The following is a 22,014-nucleotide window of genomic DNA, read 5'->3' as shown; positions in this document are numbered from 1 at the left end:
ATTTTGAAGACATAAACAAAAAAAAAATCATGTAGAAAATAAACTAACAGTGATGATCTACGTGTTAGATTTTAGGTGATTTTGTTTTGTGTCTGCAAATAGCTTTATTATTTGGTTGAAATGATAAATGTTCATTGTAAGAAAATGCACTCAAATCTCTCTACCAAAGGATAAACGTCATTAAGATTTTTGAAAACATCTCTCTATGTGTATGTTTATAATTTTACATAAATACTTGCTGTTTGGAACCTGCTCTTCTCACCCAATAATATCTTTCCAGGCCAACCACATCATCATTTATGACTGCCTTTGACATTCATTGAAATTATATGCCAAAATTTACTTAACCTGTCTTCTTCTGGTGGGCAGACCTGTGGATTCTTTGCTATTACAAACAAAGTTGAAATAGAACGAAGGGTATGTAAATGCAAAACCTTTACCTAATGATGACTAAATCAAAGACTACAGTGGCCTTCACACAAATGATATTCTCGCTCTCCTATCACCCTCCAAATTTTTTCTTATTTGTCACCCACTTATAAATCACACTTTATCAAGAAGCTCCCTTATCAGGCTCTTTATCAATCATCTCAACCTCAGACTACTGGAATACAGTTTGCATTTTCTTTTAAAATTGCCTAAATATTTGCTTAGCTTAGACCTCAGCGTATAAAGCAAAAAGTATTTAGAAGCACCAGAGTGGCACATTACTCATCCTTGAAGGGAGTGGGATGGAGGATGAGCTTCCCTGAGGAGGTGGTAGTTCTGACTATGAGCTGAATTCTGAATGATAAGGAAGATGAAGAGTGGTTGGAAAGAATTAAAGATGGTAGCATTATTGACTCAATTAAAACAATCTGTGTCGGGGATCATACTGAATCCCCCATCACATGATGAGAAAACATCATTGGGTTGCATCACTATGAGGTTGTTAAGAAGTTAAGGGAATTAAAGAAAAAGGAACTCCTTACCATGAAGTTAAGAGAACCTAAGAAGGCATCTGAAATACAGCCAAGGTCAAAAGCTGGAAGGTTGTCAGCAGGAAAAGTTGGTAGTGGAAGGGGGACACTTTGCCTGAGATCAGAAGGTCCTGCCACTGTGGAAGAAGAGCCCTCTGAAGCCAAAGCAAAGGCAATTGCAAAGGCTGATGGTCTTCTTGAATGGTACACGGGAATTCAACATATTGATTTAGGCTTCTGGTCAAGATGGTGGAATAGACAGTCCCCAGAGTCACACTCTCCCACAAATCAACCACTCTACAACTATGAAAAAGCAATGACAGCCAAGCTGGGAAAGCTAGAGCTCAGGCGAAGAGGAGCAGAGACCTACAGAGTTCATGAAGGTGGGAGAAGCCACAATGAAAGAAAGAAAAAAACGTTGTTTCGAGCCCCAGCTGCATCCAGGCTGGAGCTGCTGAGTGCCCAGAGCAGGACCTGGCAAAAGTCGCAGCTGTGCCCTTCGGACAAAGTTGCTTGGAGGCTGCAGGGGAGAAGAGGGCCTTGGTGACCCCCAGGCCAGCAAGACTACTAATAGGGTTCCCATGGACCTACACAGGAGCGAGGAGCCACAACAACTGAAAAAAGGAACCACTCAGAGGCCCCATGGCCTGTCCCATGGGAGGTAGTTGGAGCATGGGCGGTGGGGGAGACAGGCGCACTGGGAGAACACTGGGACACAGAAAGGACAGCTGATCTGCCCCCAAATCCGTGCAGGCCCACTCAGTGGAGACTGGTCAGGAATATAGAACTGCAGGGAGTGCAGTTTGCTGAAAAGACGCAGGCCCAGGCCAGAGTTTCTACACAACACAGGTGTACTGGAACTCATGAGACCCTGAAGTACCTATACAGTCAACAATTCAAACCTGAACTGCACAAAAAGCCTTCCCCAGCAATCATCAGCAAAGCAACAATTTAGCTCAACCACAGAGCTCAAGTGCTGGTCCCAGAGGAAGTTTCCCCATTTTAGAGGTAAGCAAAGGACAACAAATTAGTTCCAGTGCAGTTTAAGGGGTAGGAACAGCAAATAATCCAGAACTGGAAGAAAAAAAAAAATATCCACAGACCAGAGACAAAGTTTGATATTAACTAGTAAAGGTCTCACATCACCAAAGAACACCTATAAAACCTAGAAGGACCAGAAGTCCCCTGGGCTACCAAGCCAGGGAGCAGGGAAGGATAGGGACCCCAGCCATGTCCCCTGACACCCACAACCAGCCCAGCGATGATAACCGAGCAGTCACATGAAGAGCCCTGGGCTCTCCCAAGCCAGGGTGGTAGGGTCCGAGGGCCTTGGCGACCACCCCAACACCTGCAACCAGCCCAGTGATGACCACTGAGCTGCCACAGGAAGCACCCTGAGGTCCGAGCTGGGGTCGTGGGGGGTGAGTGCTTCAGCCACACATCCCTGACATCTGCACCCAGCCCAGCAATGACCAAGCCATTGCTGGAAGCCCTCTGGTCTCCCCTGCAGGAATGAACGGGGTGCCACAGGCCTGACACTTGCCCCTCCTCCTTCCTCCTTCTCCTACCCTACTGTCTTTCCCCTTCTTTTTTCCCCTCCCCAACAACTGCTCTGCAACATCACAGAATGTAAAAAAATAATAAACAAACTTTAAAAAGTAAAGTAAAATTGCCTAAATGGGTATTTTGCCAAATTTTCTGTGCATTTCTGGTATTCTTTATATTTCTCAGTTATCAAAGACCATTAAATTTTTATCTTATGCATTCCCAGATGGTTTTCATAGTCTGTTCACTGTATTTAAACTCTGTTCATAGTTTTTTGTATTCTCTCTCTTTACCATTGAGAATTTGAAACATGTGGTCAAAAGTTGTTTTGAGGTATGGGCTTTTCCCACCCCAGTATTATAAAAATATTCACCCTTGTCTTTCTCTAGTTGCATTTTCATACATTTAAATCTTTGACCTATCTGGGACTCACTTGGTTTGAACAAGTGTCCAGCTTTATATTTTCCAAATGGTTAGTCATTCCATCCCAAGAAATGCCACTTTTACCATATAGTATATTCCTCAAGTACTTAAATTTTTACCTGAACTCTCCACTGCTTCATTATTTTGTGTATTCTTGTACCAGTACCACAGTGTATTAAAACATTTTTAGCATGTTTTAACATCGAAGAGGGTACACCAAACCCAGGAACATGTTATTTTTTCCTTTTATTCAATCTTCATATACTCATATGTCTCAAAATAGACTAATACCGTTTTCCTGCTCCCTTTAAAATTTTCCCATAGATTTTTGATTGCAATTATAAGTGGAATATTTTCTTTCATTATATTTTCTAATTGGGTATTGCATTACCTAGCACTTTAGAACAATTTTAGATAATAATGGGGCTAAAAGCAATAATTGATATGTGACTTAAAATTAAAGCCTTAGGGGCTGGTCAGTTAGCTCAGTTGGTTAGAGTCTAGTGTTATAACACCAAGCTCAAGGGTTAAGATCCCCATACTGGCCAGCTGCTATTTTAAAAAAGAAAATTAAAGCCTTTAGGTGATTAAGATTAAGAGAAACCATAACCCCCAAAATATCAATCATATGCAGTAAACAAGATTAGTATCCTAAATATATAACTCTTATGAATCAGAAAGATCCAAAGCAATCAATCTGAAAGGAAAACAGGCAAATACTATAAACAGGAAATGCACAGAAAATAAAATATGAATGACTAATAAGCAAATGAAGAGGCTCAACCATCCGTCCACATCAAATTGGTAAAAGAGAAGTCTTACAGTGTTGACAAGTATGTGAAACAAGACTACTTTCATATACTACTAAGCACTACAAGTTAATAATAAGCACTTTGGTGAGGAAAATGTAGACAAGTTAAATGTATGCATATGCTAGAACCCAGAAATTATAGTTCCAGGTATACCTTGGAAAATTAACAATAATTTGTAGAAAAGGAGAAATGGACAAGAAATATCCACTGCAGCACTGTTCACATTACTGAAAAACAAAAACAATCTAGATGTCCACAAACAGGAGAATGGAGAAATAAATTGTGACAAATTAATATAATGGAATACTACAAGGAAAAGAAAACAAACTTGAAAGTATCAACGAGGATAAATGTCAACAGTAACGCTGAAGGAAAAAAGCAAGGTTCAGAAGGAAATATGACACCATTCTGAAAATACGCAATAGTCTATGTTATTTATGAACACATACTTATGCAGTAAAAGTGCACAAATGTGAAAGGGAAGGATGTGCACTAATTTCAGCTGCCTCTAAGGAAGGAGTTTGGGGATTTTTCTCTCTTTTTTTTAAGTACAAGAACTAAAACAAATGTAAACCATTCATAAATTCATAAATGTATATAGGTATTTGTTTATTATATAAGTGTATAATACTCTATACCTAATATTATGAAGTACTACAAAATAACAATGCAGTTGTTTTAGTATTTCATGTTTGTATATTACCAGATTTCAGTTTCACACATACATTTTCTTTAAACATGAAAGCAAGGACTTATTGTATAACAGCTCTGGAAATTAGGAATTAATGCTGAATTATATCACGTCCTTCTGGCAACTATCAAAATAATCATAAGGTTTGTTTCTTTTGATCAGTGAATATGGAAAATGATATTGATAAATTTCTTACCCTTGAATTCTTGGAATTAACCCAATTGGTCATGATGTTTTCTGTTTTCATGTTTTAATGGATTTTTCTTTACAAATTGATATAAAAACCACTCCAAGATATATACCCAAGACAAAGGAAAACACATGTCCACACAGAGACTTGTACATGTTTATTAATGTTTATAGCAGCATTATTTATAATAGCCAAAAGGTAGAAACAACTCAAATGACAACCAACAAAGGAATAGACAAATTATAGTACACACATATATTGGAATATTATTCAGCAATTTAAAAAACACACAAAGTACTGATATAGGCTACAACCTGGATGAATCTCAAAACTTTACACTAGCTAAAAGAAGCCAGATTCTAAAGGTCACATATTGCATGACTGCTTTTGTATAATATATCCAGGAAAGGCAAATTTATAGATGCAAAAAGGAAATTAGAGGTTACTAGAGGATGAAGGGAAGGGAGACTGAGGAGTGAATTCTTAATGGGTATGGGGTGATAAAAAAATTTTGAAACTACAGAGATGTGGTGATTGAACAACACTGTATACAAAATACCACCAAAATGTAACTTTAAAATGGCCAATAATATATTATTTGAATTTCACCTCAGTTTTTAAAAAATGATATAAAAAGACTGAGTAAAATATAGTGACATTAGTCTGTAGTTTTCTTTCTTTAATAATTACTTTCTTCGGGCTTGTCTTTATTTTTAATAAAGAGAAAAATACTTTTAATGTAAACCAGAAACCTAGGTAAGGACAAATTTAGCATTAATTACAGATAAGTCATAAATAAAGATAAAACATCTACTTACAATAGTAAAAAGACTTCTCACACTTTATCTGTAGTATGTTCAATTTGAAACAGAAGTCCATGTTATCTAATTAAAAGGGCCTTCTTTAAAACGACTTGAGGAAACGAAGAAAATGTTTAATCTCCATTACTTTGTATTTTAAATCTGAAATAATCCATTACTCTATACAATCAAATGCCCTGCAGGAATGCTCTTCTGATCTTTTACTTTCAATAATGAATTCAAATAAAAAATGTCTTTAGGGGCTGGCCAGTTAGCTCAGTTGGTTAGAACACAAGCATGTAACAACAGGTCAAGGTTTCAGATCCTCTTACTGGCCAGCTGCCAAGCCAAACAAACAAAAACAAACAAATAAAAATCTTTGAGTCAGCACAAAATTCCATAAAAGCAAAGTAAAGAAATGTAAGTTAAAAAGTGGTATGCGTTATTGATTTTTTAAAGTCAATTAAGTATTGTGTGACAGACTATCTTAAGGCAATATAAAAGAATACTTACCTTTTCCTTCTCAGTTGCATCCTTTGACTTCTTTTTCTTCTTTAAACTATCCTAAACAAATACATACACATCAACTTTAAATGTAAAGGATAGAGAATGACAGAACAAAGACAAAAATATAAAAAAAGTAATTTGCTCTAAGACTAAAAAATTGTACTCCAGTACTAGCATATTATTCTAAAAATGTAAGAGAAATGTACATTATGTATATATTTGCTTGTAAGCAAACAAACTTCTTCATTTATCTGGCTATATTAAAAATCTACAAAGAGTCTTTTAAAAGTTTATGAAAGGATTTTTGTTACGTTCTAATTCTATTTTTCCATGAACTTTTTGAAGTATCCTCGTATGTACCCCCAAAATGAGATACTCTCTATAATACCCATGTGGTTTAATAAATGAATGGATTAATTAATTCCCAATTATGACTATAGTTTTGATTCACTAAAATGAAGCAGCACAGAGTGCATCTTTCATCTATCTTGCTTTAATTTTGCTTTTGAACAAGTATACGAACAAAAATTGAAAAGGAGCACTGGATAAATGGTTCAGAAATATGCAAATAAAATCTATGCAAAAGATACTCAGACATCATTACCAAGAAAGAATTTTTTCTTTTTCTAATTTTTATTTTTCATTATACATGTTTACGGGGTACAGTTTATTGGTTCAATACACACATATATTGTATAATGATCTAATCAGAATAGTTGGCATATTTTTCACCTAAACACCTATCACTTCTTTGTGTTTATACCATTCAAAATCCTCTTTTCTGGTTTTCTTGAAATATACATTACAATATTATTAGCTGTTGTCACTCTAGAGCACCAGAACTTATGCTTCCTACCTAACTGTAAGTTTGTACCATTCTACCAATCTTTCCCCAGCCCTCATTCCCTTCCCTTCCCTGCCTCTAGTAACCACTATTCTACTCTCTACTTCTTTTTTTTCCCTCTCTTTTAAACTTGTTTTTCTTATTTGACCCACTACATGGCCTATTTTAAAATAGGACTTCATGCCATTGCCTGTCTTCGCCTGTAGGGGTGACATGCACTGGATTTCTAATTCACCCTGTGCTCACACACATCCACCAGTTTGATTTCCTCACTCTCCTCAGCAGGAGGGGAGGCAAGAATTTCTGCTTTTGAATCCCTTAGTTCTAGCTATTAATCACCCTGAGCCTCAGTTTACTTTTCAGTAAAGTGCATTAATGAATTAACTACTTTACAAGGCTGTTGAGAGGATTTAATGACATAAAATGTCAAGTGCTCAGCACAGTGCCTAACACATAGTAGGTACTCAATAAATGTTAGCTATCATTATTATGAGACAGGCTCATCTGCTTTAAGAGACAAAGAGGGCAGGCCAGTTAGCTCAGTTGATTAAAGTGTGGTGCTGATAACATCAAGGTCAAGGGTTCTATCCCTGTACCTGCCAGCAAAAAAGAACGAAGAAAAAAAAAAAAAAAAAAAGAGAAAACCAACATTTACTGAGTACTTTCTAGACACTAGGTATTTTGCCAGAAGAAGTCTCACCAGGGCAAGTAGATATCTTCTATAAAATCCAGACAGTTGCTTCAGTTTCCTGAGACCCTAGTACACCATCAAATTGTGGCCTATGGACACCCTGTATCAGAATCAGGGTATCTGTTAAAAATGTAGGCTTCTGAGCCCAATCAGACTTACTAAATCAGACCCTGGAGATGGGGCCCAGGAATCAACATTTTAATTGAGATCTTCATTCCTTTTTTAATGATCACTAAAGTTTGAACCAATTTTATCTGACAATTCTGATTAGTACAGAACAAATTTAGGTATGGTACAGTACAAAAAGGACACTAGGCCAGATATTAGAAGATGCAGATTTCCCATTATAACACTAGGTGCTTGAATTTAAGCAAAATGTTTTTCCTCTGAATGACAATTTCTTTATGAAAATGGGGAAATTAATGTAATTACTCAGGGAGATGTGGAAACATAAAGAAAAGAAATGAATGTACTTTGAGAATTAATAAATGCCAAATTTAAGATATTATTAAGTACATCAGTGAAGTGGCATAGAACATCCAAGTACAAAAATCAAACCATATCTCGTTTCTAAACTGATATTAAGATACAAAGAACTAAAAGAAACACTTAAATGTCTTTGCTATCCAAAATGTTCATAATTTAAATAATTTTACCTTACTATCTGATTCTGTTTCCGACATTGAGCTTTCAGAAGATTTATGTAAATGGTACTTCTTTTTCTTCTTCCTTTTCCCTTGTTTCTTATCCTATATAAAACATTGTTAGAAACATTTGCTTTCTGTTCCAAAAATATAATGTATACATTTTCTCAACATCAAAACTTTGCCAATGAACAAAACTTAAAGAAAGGACCAGCTTTTAAATGTATATTTTTCCTTAATCATTAGTATTTAAAATGTAATATATCATTTTCCTGTTTTATAAATAAGGTCAAGTGATTTGACTCACAGATAATCCCTAGAATCTAGTCAAATAGAACTTCACATTTTTCAAATCTGTTTCTACTGATACCGTTAAATAAAATAAATTTAGAAATATAACAATATAGGGCCGAGCCTGTGGCGCACTCGGTAGAGTGCCGCGCTGGGAGTGTGGCGACGCTCCCGCTGCGGGTTCGGATCCTATATAGGAATGACCGGTGCACTCATGAAAAAACGACCAAAAAAAAAAAAAAAAAGAAATATAACAATATATATACACAAATATTTAAATATCTAGTTATTTATTCAGGTTAGTGCTCTAAGTTATGGATAATTAATCAAAACCTGGAAGTAAACATTTCTAATAGGTATGAGTATACTTCGAAGTTTGTGGAAAAATAAGATTCAAAGATAATATGAATCTTCCCATGAACTTTTTGAAGTACCCTTGTTTTTCACAATGGGTTTCTTCATGACTAAAAAATTAGAAATATTACACTTCATGAACCTTACCTCATCTTCAGAATCTGAAGAACTGCTGGAAGAATCAGAGCTTGATGAAGAAGAAGAGGAGGAATACTTGACCAAGCACAAAACAATTAAAACTTGTGAGATGCAGGAATTTTTTCTTCTCCTAAGTCTCTCAAATAAATACCCAGCAAAATCAATCTTGTGTCTAAGAAACAGATGCTATATTCTTAAGACTTAAATAGTAAGATTATGATAACACACGTGGTCCCCCTTCCCCCCAAAAGCTCTTTAAATAGCAACAAAAGAGTTACTAAATTATAAGGAGGTGGGTATCTTTCTTTCATATCACTGATAGAACAAAACCACCCATCACAACCAAAGGACATCCAGGCTCCTTGACTCCTCTAGAGTCTAAGTTGCCTTCAGCAAACAGGTTAAATAAATTATTCTTATTTTTTTTGCAGGCTCTTAATGATAACATTTAGAAAATGGAAAACTTTTGCTCACCCTACCAGATTTCTTCTTTTCTTTTTTCTTTCTCTAAATGGAAACAAATAAAAGTACAAGTCTAAGTAAATAAGGTGATGTGAGTTTTCAAATACATCTATTAATAGTAGTACACAGCACTATTATGGAAATCCAGCTATGAGATATAGCAATAAACTAAAAATGGTATTACCTGTCTTTTTTTGGATGAGCGCTCACTTCCACTTAACAATGTCTCCCTGTGTTTTTCTAGTTCTTTCTTCCAGTTCTGTAAAAAGGTTATAAACACCATCAGAGGCTATCTATCCCCTTCTAATATTTGAACACCTAATATATAGAGACAACCACCTACTTCCTTCTCTCCATCCCCTAATCCTCACTCACCTCAGCTTTTAACTACAGTCAAAAGACACTCTAGGTGCCAATCCTTGCCCCCATCACCAAAGGAGTCCCTACTAGCTCTTTTCAAAGAGGATATTAAGCGGGTGGCAGTTCTCCACTACATGCCGGGAGGAGGAGTAGGTATTACTGAGGCAGAGGCCTTTTTTCTTTTCAATAAAGATGGCTAGATTCTCTTCCAGACTGTGAAAATTAAATTAATCTACACTATGGTTGAAATACTACATACTTGTTTATAATCAAAACAAGCAAACATCACTATGGAAATCCCAGGGTGAGATGGGGAGCACAGGGAAAAGATCCTAACATTTAGACAATTTAGATGATTTAAATTAGTACAAGATGGTTATTCTCTATTTTCTAAAGAAAGCATACATTTACATACAAATCCGTATTCAACATAACAATAACATTTCTAAAATACAGAACCCCCTTAACCTAAAGAGATATGCTCCAAACCTTTGTGTATTAAAAATTGCATCGTATAAAAATGATTTCATTTTTATTACAAGAAAAAAGATTAGTCTATTTTTTAAAAGGTACTATTTACAAACCTCATTCATTTTTTCTTCAAATTCAGCCAAAGCCTTAGAGCCTTTCTTTTTCTTTTCTAGTTGCTCTTTCACTTCTTCCCTTAAAAAATCAAAGGTACAAATAAAATTTCAAGCAATTTAAATTACATGGATACTTACAAACAACAAAAATTTCATAATCTTTTCTTAATATTTTAATACACCTCCACTCCGACGTTAATACATTTCAAGTTTCTTTGTTTTCTATCACAATAAAGCCTATCAAATAACACTAATCACTCCTCTTCTAAACACGGATTATAAGAAATAATGCACCAAACATCTGAGCTCTTATATACAACAGGCACTATTTTACACATATTTTCATTTAGTCTTCACAACAACCCCGTGAAAAAGGGTAGTATCTACCCCCATTTTACAGATAAAGAAACTGAAGCTTAGAGAAGATAAGAGATCTGCCTAAAGTCATAAAGTTGGAAATTTCAGTGCTAGGTGAGCTAAGGCCTACTTGACTGAACTACTGTATTCTATTACTAAAGCACCCATTTTATGAGGTACCAGACATGCTGTGCAAAGAGGGGTTAATATAACATGCCTAAACTGCTTATTCTTAGAAAGCCCTGATTATGAGATTGGCCCTGAGTGGGCATCTGGGAACTTGGACTATGCAGGTTTCTGATGATTCCCTGATAAGAGTAGCTTGATCATTTTATCATTCCCTGATAAGAGCAGCTCTGGGAACTTGGATTTTGGAGGGTTTTTATCATTCCCTGATATGAATAGCTTGCTCACTGTGCCTTAACTGTTTGTAGAGACAGTGTAGTTTAGGCTGAACATCTGCTTTCCTTCTAAGAATCTGAAATTTTGGTATGTGACAGGCAGAGGCTAATCAGCCTCTAGTAAAAACCTAGGCACTGAGTCTCTAACGAGCTTCCCTGGGGCGGGGGGGGCCTGCCTGGTTAGCTCAGCTGGTTAGAGTGTAGCCTTATAACAAGGTCACAGGTTCAGATACCCCTATCAGCTAGCTGCCAAAAAGAAAAGAAAAAAAAAAAAAAAGAAGAAGAAAAGAAAAGAAAATGATCTAATGAGCTTCCCTGGTTGGCAGCATCTTACATGTGTTGTCACAATTCCTTGCTAAAGGAATTAAGTGTGCCACTAGGAGAGGATCCTTGGAAGCCTGTCCCTGGTCTCCCCTGGATTTCACCCCATGATCCTTTTCCACTTGCTGACTGTGCTTGGTACTCTTTCACTGTAATAAATCTTAACATGACTATCTGCTGAGACTCCTGTGCGTCCTCCTACAAAATAGCAACCTAAGGTTTGTTTCAAAGACCTCTGACACACAGGTAATACACTTGTTTCAGCATTTCCCCTTTAGAGGTCATTCCCTCTCCCCATTTTAAAGATAAAATATATTTTGTTTGGGGGTAATTTATTTTCTGGTATGCTGCAATGGTTAACAACAGCACTCATGAACACTGCAAGAAGCAGACAATGCTTACTTGCTATTTAACTTAAAGGAAGGATTCCCTATTATATAAATAAGAAGGTATTTCAAAAAGTTCATGGAAGGACTTGTATTATCTTTTAATTCCATTTTTCCACAAACTTTTTGAAGTACCCTCACATAAGTGCATTTTTCAACCACAGTAGCCCAGCTTTCAGAGGCACTTAGAAAAATTTTGTTGCTAACAACTCCAAAGCTTGTCATATATCACTTCAGTAGTATGGTATTAATAACACAGAAGTCATACAAAAAAATACTAAGGCCCATGCTATAATGCTTTATTTACAAAAGATCAGAGTCACTCAATCAGTTTTTCTAACTCACTGAAAAGCCAGCAGATAAAACTAGAAACAAAGCTGAACACTATCCCTCCTAACACACCTGGTTGTGCCTCAGTAAAGGGTAAGATTATTCAATCCCACTATTTTAAATAGCTCAGAACACACTGCAAGGGCAAGATCTTTTAGACGCCAGAGAAGAGAGTGGCATGAAGTGGTTACCTGGCAATGCTTCAAGTATATTGGGTGGTCGGAAAAGTTTGAGAAAATGTTTATCTCACAGATGTACATGTGTTTCATACATTCAAAAGAAAGCATATGTCAAATATTACTACAAAAAGTTACTTAAGCTATCTGGCAACTGCTTGGCAATCAATAAAAGTTGTAAGAATAAACTTTAATAAGTTTATAAAAAGCTTATAAGCAGGTAAATTGTTTCAAAAATACCAGGTAGGCCTTGGTCGATTCAGATAATCCTGGATCGTTGGCCCTGAAGACTGGATTGGACCCCTTGATCTGGCCATTGCTATTGGGTTCATGTAGGCCTTGAGGAAAGAACAAAAATTTATTCCATTAAAGTAACTGTTAAAAATGCAAAAGTTAACTTACTCATCAAGTAATCTTTATTATAAATGCATTCTACATCCAACTCAGCATGAAGAATCTGAGTAACCAGCTTTCATCATAAAAAATAAATTTAACCCTCTATTCAGCCTTGAAAGTTTGGGAGATAATATCGGTATTTCATAGGAAATGTGTTTTTTACCAGAGATTTGATGAAATAATAATGACACCTCTTACCTACTGATGGCTTTATACTACTCTCTGCTAAAGCCCAATAAACCTGGCAGGGTAATAACACTATGCTCACTAGCAAATTAAGAAACTGAATTCCAAAGAAGTTAAAAACATCTAACCCTAAATTCACTGCGTATTCAACTGTATATTCCATCTCAGGAAGTACTGTGCCATACTGATGGCAATTTTATTTGTGGATTGTTAATATCAAAAATTAAGTACACAGGCAACAACAAAAAAATAGATAGGACTTCATCAAAATTAAAAACATTTGTGCATCAAGGGGCACTATCCAAATCATGAAAAAACAATTCACAGAATGGAAGAAAATATTTGCAAATCATATACCTGATGACACATAAATATCCAGAATGCATAAAGAACTCCTATAACTCAACAACAACAACAAAAATCCAATAACCCAATTCAAAAGTAGGCAAATGTCTTGAATAGACATTTCTCCAAAGATATGCAGTAAATGGATAAGCACATGAGAAATTGTTCAACATCACTAGTCATTAGGGAATTGCAAATCAAAACCACAAGATGCCAATCTACACCCATCAGGATGGTTATTATCAAAAAAAACAGAAAATCACAGGGATTGATAAGGATGTGGAGAAATTGGAATCCTTGTGCGTTGCTGGTGGGAATGTAATATGGTGTGGCTGATGCGGAAAAGTTTGGTGGTTTCCCAAAAAGTTAAACACAGAATTAATTACATGATTCAAGATTCCACTTCTAGTATGCACCCAAAAGAAATGAAAACAGGGACTCAAATAGATACTTGCACACAAATGTTCACGACAGCATTATTCACAATAGCCAAAAGGTGGAAACAACGCAAATGTCCATCTACGGATGAATGGATAAACAAAATGTGGTATAAACACGTATGATAAAGGTAAGCAAAATGAAAAAAACTCAACCACAATACTGCCACTCCAATACAGAGAACTGAATTAATTGCTCTTATGTAAAAATTCGCAAATACTACAGTGGGAATTTTTCATTCTAATTTTTAAAAAAGCATTTCAAAATTTACCACATTTTACAGTTTTCAAATTTTCTACCCTATATCTTAAAAGTACATTAACATTTTTATGTGTCTTAATGTCTACTGTCAAACTACTTTGCCAAAGTACATACGAACCTGTCTTACTTTTGCTTTTCAGAGGAACATAATAGTCAAGTAGTATATTCACATGCTAGGACTACTAATCACAGGTAATTTATAGTACCAGTGTTAAGAGGTATTGTTGAAGTAACAAGGCTTACATTTAAACTACCGACCATGGAGGACCGGCCCGTGGCTCACTTGGGAGAGTGCAGTGCTGATAACACCAAGGCCACGGGTTCAGATCCAATATGGGGATGGCCGGTTCGCTCACTGGCGGAGCGTGGTGCTGACAACACCAAGCCAAGGGTTAAGATCCCCTTACCGGTCATCTTTAAAAAAAACAAACAAACGAAAAAAACTATTGATCGTGAAGACTATCCTCGATCTGCTTAAGTACACTCCACATAGCTTCATAATTTATTTCAATTATAATAGCAATATTTATTAAGTGCATCATACCTGCTAGGCTCCATGCAAAACACCTAATAGTCTGTGTTCTTAATCATTAAACAACAATGCTTCTTTTTAGTATACACAACAGAAAGTTTTTTTTAAAACTAAAATAACTGTTCTATAGAGGAAAAGGCATTTTTCACTTATGCATAAGTGTGAAAAATAATGCTCCTAACAATAAGGGGGTGAGGTGGTTAAGCGTTAGTTTAAATATAGAAATTGTGCCATTTCTTGAAACATCTCATTGTGACTTAATCATTTTAAATACTGTGACCTTGTAGATTGAACATGCATATATTCATATGTAACTAGAACTGTCTGTGGCTCCAAACTGCTGTATGAGTTTGGTTAACACAAAATTATTTGTTTTTGAAAATCAGAATGGCAGGAGGCCCATGGGACAGCTCAGCTAGCTAGAGCTCAGCCTTGTTAACACCACAAAGTCATGGGTTTGGATCCCCATACTGGCCAGCCACCAAAAAAAATAAAAATAAAAAAAAATCCAGAATGGCACATTGGACTCAAGGGGATATGTATATATATATGAGCAGATACAAAAAGAGCAATGTAGTAAAACTGGTAAAGACAAAATGTGCAGAATTTCTTTGATTACCTGTTTTTATCTAGAGGATACATCTATTTTGGAGAGCACAAAGTGACAGAAAAGAACTTGAAGAAAACTTCAGGAAAACCAGAGGCAAATAGGGTGGAATCACGAACTTAAGGGCCCTTTTCAAATCCCGAGGATTAAAATGTTCAGTTAAAAAAACTATTTGAGAATGCACCAAAAGTGAACCCTAATGTAAACTATGGACTTTGAGAAATGATGATGTGTCAAGGTAGGTTCATCACTTGTAACAAATGTACCACCCTGGTGCCAGATGTTGATAATGGGGGAGGCTGTACATGTGTGAGGTAAAAGGGACTCTCTGTCCCTTATTTGCTCAATTTTGCTGTGAACCTAAAAACAAATATACTTTATATTTTAGTTTTAATTGTTCAAACTGAAATTTAATGGCTGTGTTTTTTGGGGGGAAACAATCCTATCATCATTAAAACCATGATTTTAGTGACTGGCAGGTTAGCTCAGTTGGTTAGAGCTCGGTTCACAACACTGAGTTCAAGGATTCAGATCCCTGTACCAGCCAGCTGCCTAAATATATAAATAATAAAACTACGATTTTATCATCAATGTAAGAAACAACCCAAAATGTTTTCAACAATCAAAAAAAAATGCCAATATTTTCTGAGACAAACATTCATTCTGTTACCCAAAATCCAGAGTTATGGCTAAAAAGATCTAAAAAGATCAGTGGTTGCACCAATTACAGGGGAGGGAAAAATGACAAGGCAGAGCACAGAGGATTTTTAAGTCAGTGAAAATACTCTATGATACTATCTATAATGATGGATGCTGTCATAAATTGTCTGAACCCATAGAATGTACAACACTAAGAGCAAACCCCATTGTAAACTGCTGACTTGTGGGTGATAACATGTCAATGTAGGTTGATCAATTACAACAAATGTACCATTCTGGTGAGGGATGTTAATGATGGGGAGGCTATGCACATGTAGGAGCAGGAAGTATAGGGGTTATCTGTACCTTCCTTTCAATTTTGCCATGAACCTAAAATTGCTCTAAAAAAAAAAAAAGGCCTTAAAAATATCTAGAGTTATGATGTACTGAACTGTTAAGATGACACAAGTTTTGGTCCTAGTTTAAACAGTCCCATCTCCTGTTGTTTTCTATCTCTTAACTTCATGTTTTCATTCCCACAATCTCTGAAGTGCCAACAAAATGTTACAGAGCTCTCTGTGCCATGAGAGAGTACCAAAAGCAGTAAGTAGAGCCCAGACTTGTTACCAAAACGATCCAGTAAATGAAGCTAATTTGATAAGTTTTTCAAATGGTTTAAAGGGTTCAAAACTTTTTTTTCCCAGTAAAATGAAATATTTTAGGTCCCTGTACAAAATTGCACCCAAGTCAGGTGATTTCTAAACATTTAAGGCCCACAGGCATTAAAAGAGCCCAAACTCTCCTACCACTTCAAACCTAAGGATGCTCCAGCATAACACCATTTCAGCTCTATGATAATCAAGATACGACAATGTGTAACCTGCAGCCAAGAGAAAAAAGCATTCTTCAATCTCATAATCAAGGTTCACTACCACTGGAGTTCCTACACATTTTCAATTATGAAGACTATAAAAATTAAAACAAGTGTTTTTAAGATGGCAATGTCATCACTTCATTAAAAATAAGGCTCATTTCTCACATACACACAGTATCGCACAAATAATCGTTGAACAAAAAAGCTAGTGCATTAAATGTACAGACAGTACCCAACTTAGGACGCTTCGATTTAAAGTTTTTTGACTTTAAGATGGTGTGAAAGCAAGACTCATTCAAGTACCCATAATTTTGTGGTTCTCACTTTCAGTACAGTATCTAACAAATTACATGAGATATTCAACACTTTACTATAAAGTAGGCATTATGTCAGATGACTTTGCCCAAGTATAGGCTAACGTAAGGATACTGAGAACGTTTAAGTGAGGCTAGGCTAAGCTATCATGTTCGGCAAGTTACCTGTATTAAATGTACTTTCGACTTAACGATATTTACTTTCAATTTACCATGGGTTTATCGGGAGGTAACTCCATCATAACGTGAGCAGCATCCGTAGCTTTAAGGCTATTTTCCTCATTTTGCTGCTCAGTGGTTAAAACGGTCATAGACAAGCCCAGGAACTGTCAGACTGCAACCTAATCTTACTACTTTCCCCCTGTGTTTACCGCCCAACCAATCTGATTCATAACCCGGGCTTTTCCAACCAACCCCACCCCCCAGCGATCTGGAATTCTTTCATCCCATCTCCACCCGGCAAAAGTACCTTTTCTTTTGAATGCCCTCACAACCCCGAATACCTCGAACACCAGGTGTCATTTCTTACTCTTTCAGCTATGAGTTATTCATACATCTCTTTTATCTCATTTACTCGAGTAATAGTGCCAAGCCCTCGTTCGGGTATCTTGTCTTTTGTGGTCCAACTATTCTGCACGGTTATGGATAACAACGATCCCCTTTTACAAAGGAAGAGACGGAGGTTCAGAGAAGGAAAGTAACTTGTCCTAGGTCACCTGACTCCCGAGGAACCAACATTCCAGTATGAACCAGACTCCACAGCCAATTATTTTCACGCCATACGTTCCTTTGCCAGGCAGCCCTGGAGACACCAAGGCAAACGCTGCGATCCCGGTTCTCAAACGAGAGCTCCCCTGTCGCTAGAGTCGGAGGCGCTGCTGGTCCCCGGAGCAGGGCCGCGTCCGAGGCCTCCGTTCCTCCAACCCCCCCCCCCCCCCCGGGTGCCTGAGAGGAGAGGGGCGCGGCGCGCGGGTGGGCGAACCTGAGGAACCGGCGAGCCCTGGCAGCTCTAAAGTGGACGCTGCTGGCCCGGGGCGGGAGGGCAGGGAGCCAGGGAGCAGTGCCACAGAGAGCGGCGCCACAGGGAGCGGCGGGGTGCGGGTATGAGGAAAGGCGAGGGCGGGGGAGAGCGCTGGGGACCTCGAGGTGCCAACCGCCGCGCGGCGCACGCGCATCTGGGACCGGCGGAGGGTGCTGGGTCTGCGGGCCCCGAGTCCGAGCGCCGCCGCTGGCCCTCTGGCCCGGCGGGGAAAGGCGAGGGCTCCCGCTCTCCTGCCACTGGGCCTCGCGTCGCCCCGTTGTCTTCCCGCCCGGTACTCACCACCCGATTGTCCCGCTTCCCCATGGTGCCCGGCTGAGCGCACAGTCCCAACCCGAGGGAGACCAGGCCACACCAGAGGCCGAAGCGGGCCCGCCGCAGCTCCTTCTGCCGCCTCCCTTCCCCGGCCAGAGAGCGGCGCCGCGCGGACCCGACGGCCGCGCCCAGCACAGCGCCCCCTGCCGCCGGGGAGGAGAGGCGGCCGCGGCGCCCACCGCGGGTCGGGGGATGGCCTGGGCACTCGTGTTCTTCATCCCCCACCCGGGGGCAGGCGGACGCTGCGTTTGTGTACAGCAGCCTCGCCAACGCAGCTCCTTCCGCCTGGCCTTAGGTCGTTTTGCTTTCTTCCATTATTGAGGCGCTGAAATACATATTCCAGCGGATACAAAGATTATTCCGACGCTTATTGTGTGCTGGGCTTTGTTCAAGTGCTGGGGATAAAGTGAGGAGCAGCACAGACGTGCTCCCTCCCAGAGCCCCTCAGCTGGTGGGGGAGAAAGTGCTGTCATTGACGTTGCTAACGAAATCGCCCGTCAAATAAGTTCAATTCCCTCCATCCGTCACCTGTGCATTCACTTCACACTAATGGCTGAACATCTACTTTGTGCAGTTTTCACTAACTGGAAGACTGGGAGCTGGAGCTGGAGAAGGACCAAAAGACCATTAAGACACACTCCCTTCCTTCAGGGGGCCTGTTTATAAACTCTTAGGGGCAATAAACAGACACAGGGCCGACTGTGATGCATGACAGTACAATAGTGGAACTTCAAGGGAGGATACATTATATTCAGTAAGTATGATAGACCTGGATAAAGTGAGAACCCCTGAGAGCCCATCCCAGCAGTGTCATTAGGAGGTAGTTGAAAATCAATTAGTATCTTTTCGGGACTCTTGGAAAATGGCAAAATGGGACTTAGACTCATGACACAGAAGCAAACGCTTTGAAATTATCTTTCCCAGTCTCTATCTTCCTCCCTGCCTTTCTCATACGACATTGTACAACAGATGCTCCCAACTCCCATTTGCTTTTTTGAAAACGTCCCCAAGCTCTCTCCAATGCAGCCCTTGGTGGTTCCACTCCCTACTAACTGTTGATGCTTCCCGAATAATGCACTTGGCTTTTCGCTGTAAATCAGGCCTCCAGTTTTTCATTTCTCTGCCTCCTCCATGACCCCTGACTTATGCTGAGGACTCGGGTCAAAGACAGCCTTCTCTTTATGCACAAAAGGAAGAGAAGAATCTGTGAATATAAAGTTATTCTTTTTTCGTAGCTCATTTATAATGTTTTTAAAATTCCATGCACTTGACAGTATTATTTCCAACACTCCAGCATAAGTATCACAGTACTTGTTGGAGAATGTAGTTTTTTTCTCTTTAGCTCCTTCCACTTTCTTATTTTTTGGCTAGTTTTACAGAGTACAGAGATTTTTAAAAATGTAATAATGCAATAATTCAACAGAAAGGTTTGTGTCTCCCCCCTCGCAATGTTCACAGCCCCTCCTGGATAAAGCATGAATCCAGCGGGGAGGGCAGAGAAAAAGGAAAACGACCAAGAGAACTGTGGAGATGATGAAGAAAGCCAGAGCTACTGGGAGCTCATCTGAGTGGCCTCCACAGACTAGATCACTTGAACTCATCCCAGGATATTACTCACAGTGATGGCAGAATTGCTTTACACATCCTGTACACACGTGTGATCTGCTAATAAACACACTTTCCTGCTAGCAGTAGTCCGACGTGCCCTCCACATGTTCTAGGCATAACCAAGAGATTACATTCCACTTTTTTTTTTTTTTTTTTTTTTTTTTTCCGTGACCGGTGCTCAGCCAGGGAGTGCACCGCTCATCCTTATATAGGATCTGAACCTGCGGCGGCAGGAGCGTCGCCGCGCTGCTAGCGCAGCACGCTACCGAGTGCGCCACGGGCTCAGCCCTACATTCCACTTTTTCACATGAGAAAAACTGAGGCTAGACAAGCCAAGTCACTTGCCCCAGGTCCGTAGCAAGAAAGCAGAGAAGCTGGGAATTCAAACGCAGGCCTGTCCAACACGAAAGCGTGTGTTTTCCTCATACTGTTTCACTGCCTTTGGTGGGGTGGAGAGTTGGATTGAGAAGTCACATTTCAGGTGGTCTGTGACCCTGGGCAGATGTCCCACAGAGGAGCTGAGAGGGAAGGACATTCCAGACAGAGGCAACAGCCCGAATAGAAGGAATGGCACTGTGGCCAGGTGTGGCAGCACAGAACACATGTGATGGAGGGCAAAGAGGCTGGAAAGGTGCACTGGGGGTTGGGGGTCTGCAGGCAAAGGACCTGGTGCCAAGGGAAGGAGTTTTCTTTTATTCATAGGGAAAGCTTTTTTTTGTTTTTGTTTTTGGCTTAGCTAAGCTAAAGAGAAGCAAAGCATTTTAAAAATTAATATTACTCGTATTTTTAATTGACAAGTCATAATAGTACATATTTATGGGGTACAATGTGATGTTTTAATATACAATGTGGAATGATGAAATCAACATATCCATCACTTAGCTTACCTATCATTTTTTAAGGTGAGACTTTTGAAATTTACTCTCAGTTATTCTGAAATATGCAATACATTATTTTTGACAATAGTTACCCTATTGTCAAATAGATTTCAAAACGTATTCCTCTGAAACTTTGTACCCTTTGATCGACAGCTCCCCATTTTCTCCCTCCCCATCCTCTCCCCCCAGCCTCTGGTAACCACCATTCTGGTCTCTATTACTGTGAGTTCAACTTCGTTGAATTCCGCACGAGTGAGATCATGCAATAGTTGTCTTTCCATGCCTGGCTCATTTCACTTAGCATAATGTCATCCAGGTTCATCCATTTTGTTGTAAATGAGGCAAAGCTTTTTGAATAGAAGAGTAGCATAAGCATTAATAGAAGACAAAGCTATAAACAATAAATCTAATAATACCCACAATAATAATTATCTGGAGGAGAAATGTTCAGTTTGAATAACATTCAAAGATCACAACTCAAATGGCATCTTTAACATTAGAAAGACTTGAACAAACTTGGATCTATATCCAAATTTAATAATATTGAGGGGTCTTCAAAAAGCTGTGGAAAGATTTGTATTATCTTTTAATTCCCTATTTCCATGAACTTTTCGAAGTACTATCATATAAGTTGCCTTTCCTGTATTTTTCATTGTTGTTGTGTGGATATTTCAGAATTTCAACAATGGAGAGAGACACAGCATCAGGAATCATCTCTTGATCACTGTGGCTAGCCAAAGATCTAGTGAGGGTGGTGGCCAGGCCTGACTAGGCACATGCTTGTGCGTAAAGTATCTCTCATTGTGTCCCCAATGCCCACAAATTAGCAGAGGAGGACGCAGAGCACCAGGTGCATGGGCCAGGATGGTCACAGGAAGGTTGCAGGTAGTAATTCAGTGGGAGGAAAGAAAGGCCACAGGGGTGTTGGTCATCCTGGGCTGGGTTCACACCACCTAGATTTAGCATCCAACATGCACAATCTCTATGATTCTAAAACAGCAATTTCAAACACAGAACCCAACAAGTCGAATGTCCAAATTAAGATTTATTTTCAATTCTAAAACATTTTCTAGTATAAATCAGAAAAAAAAAAAAAGCCTACCTTGCTGAAACGCAGAAGAAAGTTATAACTAGGCCCTATGGGAATGCGGAAACACTGATACATTTTATGGTGAAACATAGTTTTACACATCTCAGGAATGATAAAACTCTCTGATTCTAATCTGCACTCTTTGGGAACCGATACTATGCTTTTCTAAACACATACTGCTCTTTTATACCAAACACTTGCCCGTTAACCCTCAGATCAAAACTAA

At 38.7% G+C, this 22,014-nt stretch overlaps 1 protein-coding gene and 1 pseudogene across 2 annotated transcripts in view; both read right to left on the bottom strand.

Moving 5' to 3' along the window:
• LOC134380421 (protein FAM133B-like) overlaps positions 1-18,309 on the bottom strand; it is a 31,694-nt gene extending 13,385 nt beyond the window's left edge. Inside the window, exons 1-8 of one of the 2 annotated variants that reach the window (XM_063100296.1) lie at positions 18,180-18,309; positions 12,507-12,604; positions 10,296-10,374; positions 9,536-9,610; positions 9,364-9,396; positions 8,899-8,964; positions 8,119-8,211; positions 5,934-5,984 (exon numbers count right to left, since the gene is read on the bottom strand). In XM_063100296.1, coding sequence (XP_062956366.1) covers positions 5,934-5,984; positions 8,119-8,211; positions 8,899-8,964; positions 9,364-9,396; positions 9,536-9,610; positions 10,296-10,374; positions 12,507-12,604; positions 18,180-18,203 — 519 coding nt within the window. In that variant the 5' untranslated portion in view covers positions 18,204-18,309. Of the gene's footprint in view, positions 1-5,933; positions 5,985-8,118; positions 8,212-8,898; positions 8,965-9,363; positions 9,397-9,535; positions 9,611-10,295; positions 10,375-12,506; positions 12,605-17,840; positions 17,937-18,179 lie in introns of those variants that run through there. The other variant, XM_063100297.1, reaches the window with a different exon arrangement.
• Positions 1-22,014, bottom strand: part of LOC134380184 (GATA zinc finger domain-containing protein 1-like) — an 87,976-nt pseudogene that overhangs the window by 31,186 nt on the left and 34,776 nt on the right.

Source organism: Cynocephalus volans, chromosome 6, assembly GCF_027409185.1.
Source record: "Cynocephalus volans isolate mCynVol1 chromosome 6, mCynVol1.pri, whole genome shotgun sequence".
Taxonomy (NCBI): domain Eukaryota; kingdom Metazoa; phylum Chordata; class Mammalia; order Dermoptera; family Cynocephalidae; genus Cynocephalus; species Cynocephalus volans.
Note: the sequence above shows the minus strand (reverse complement) of the source record. Positions and strands in the feature narration are given on the sequence as shown.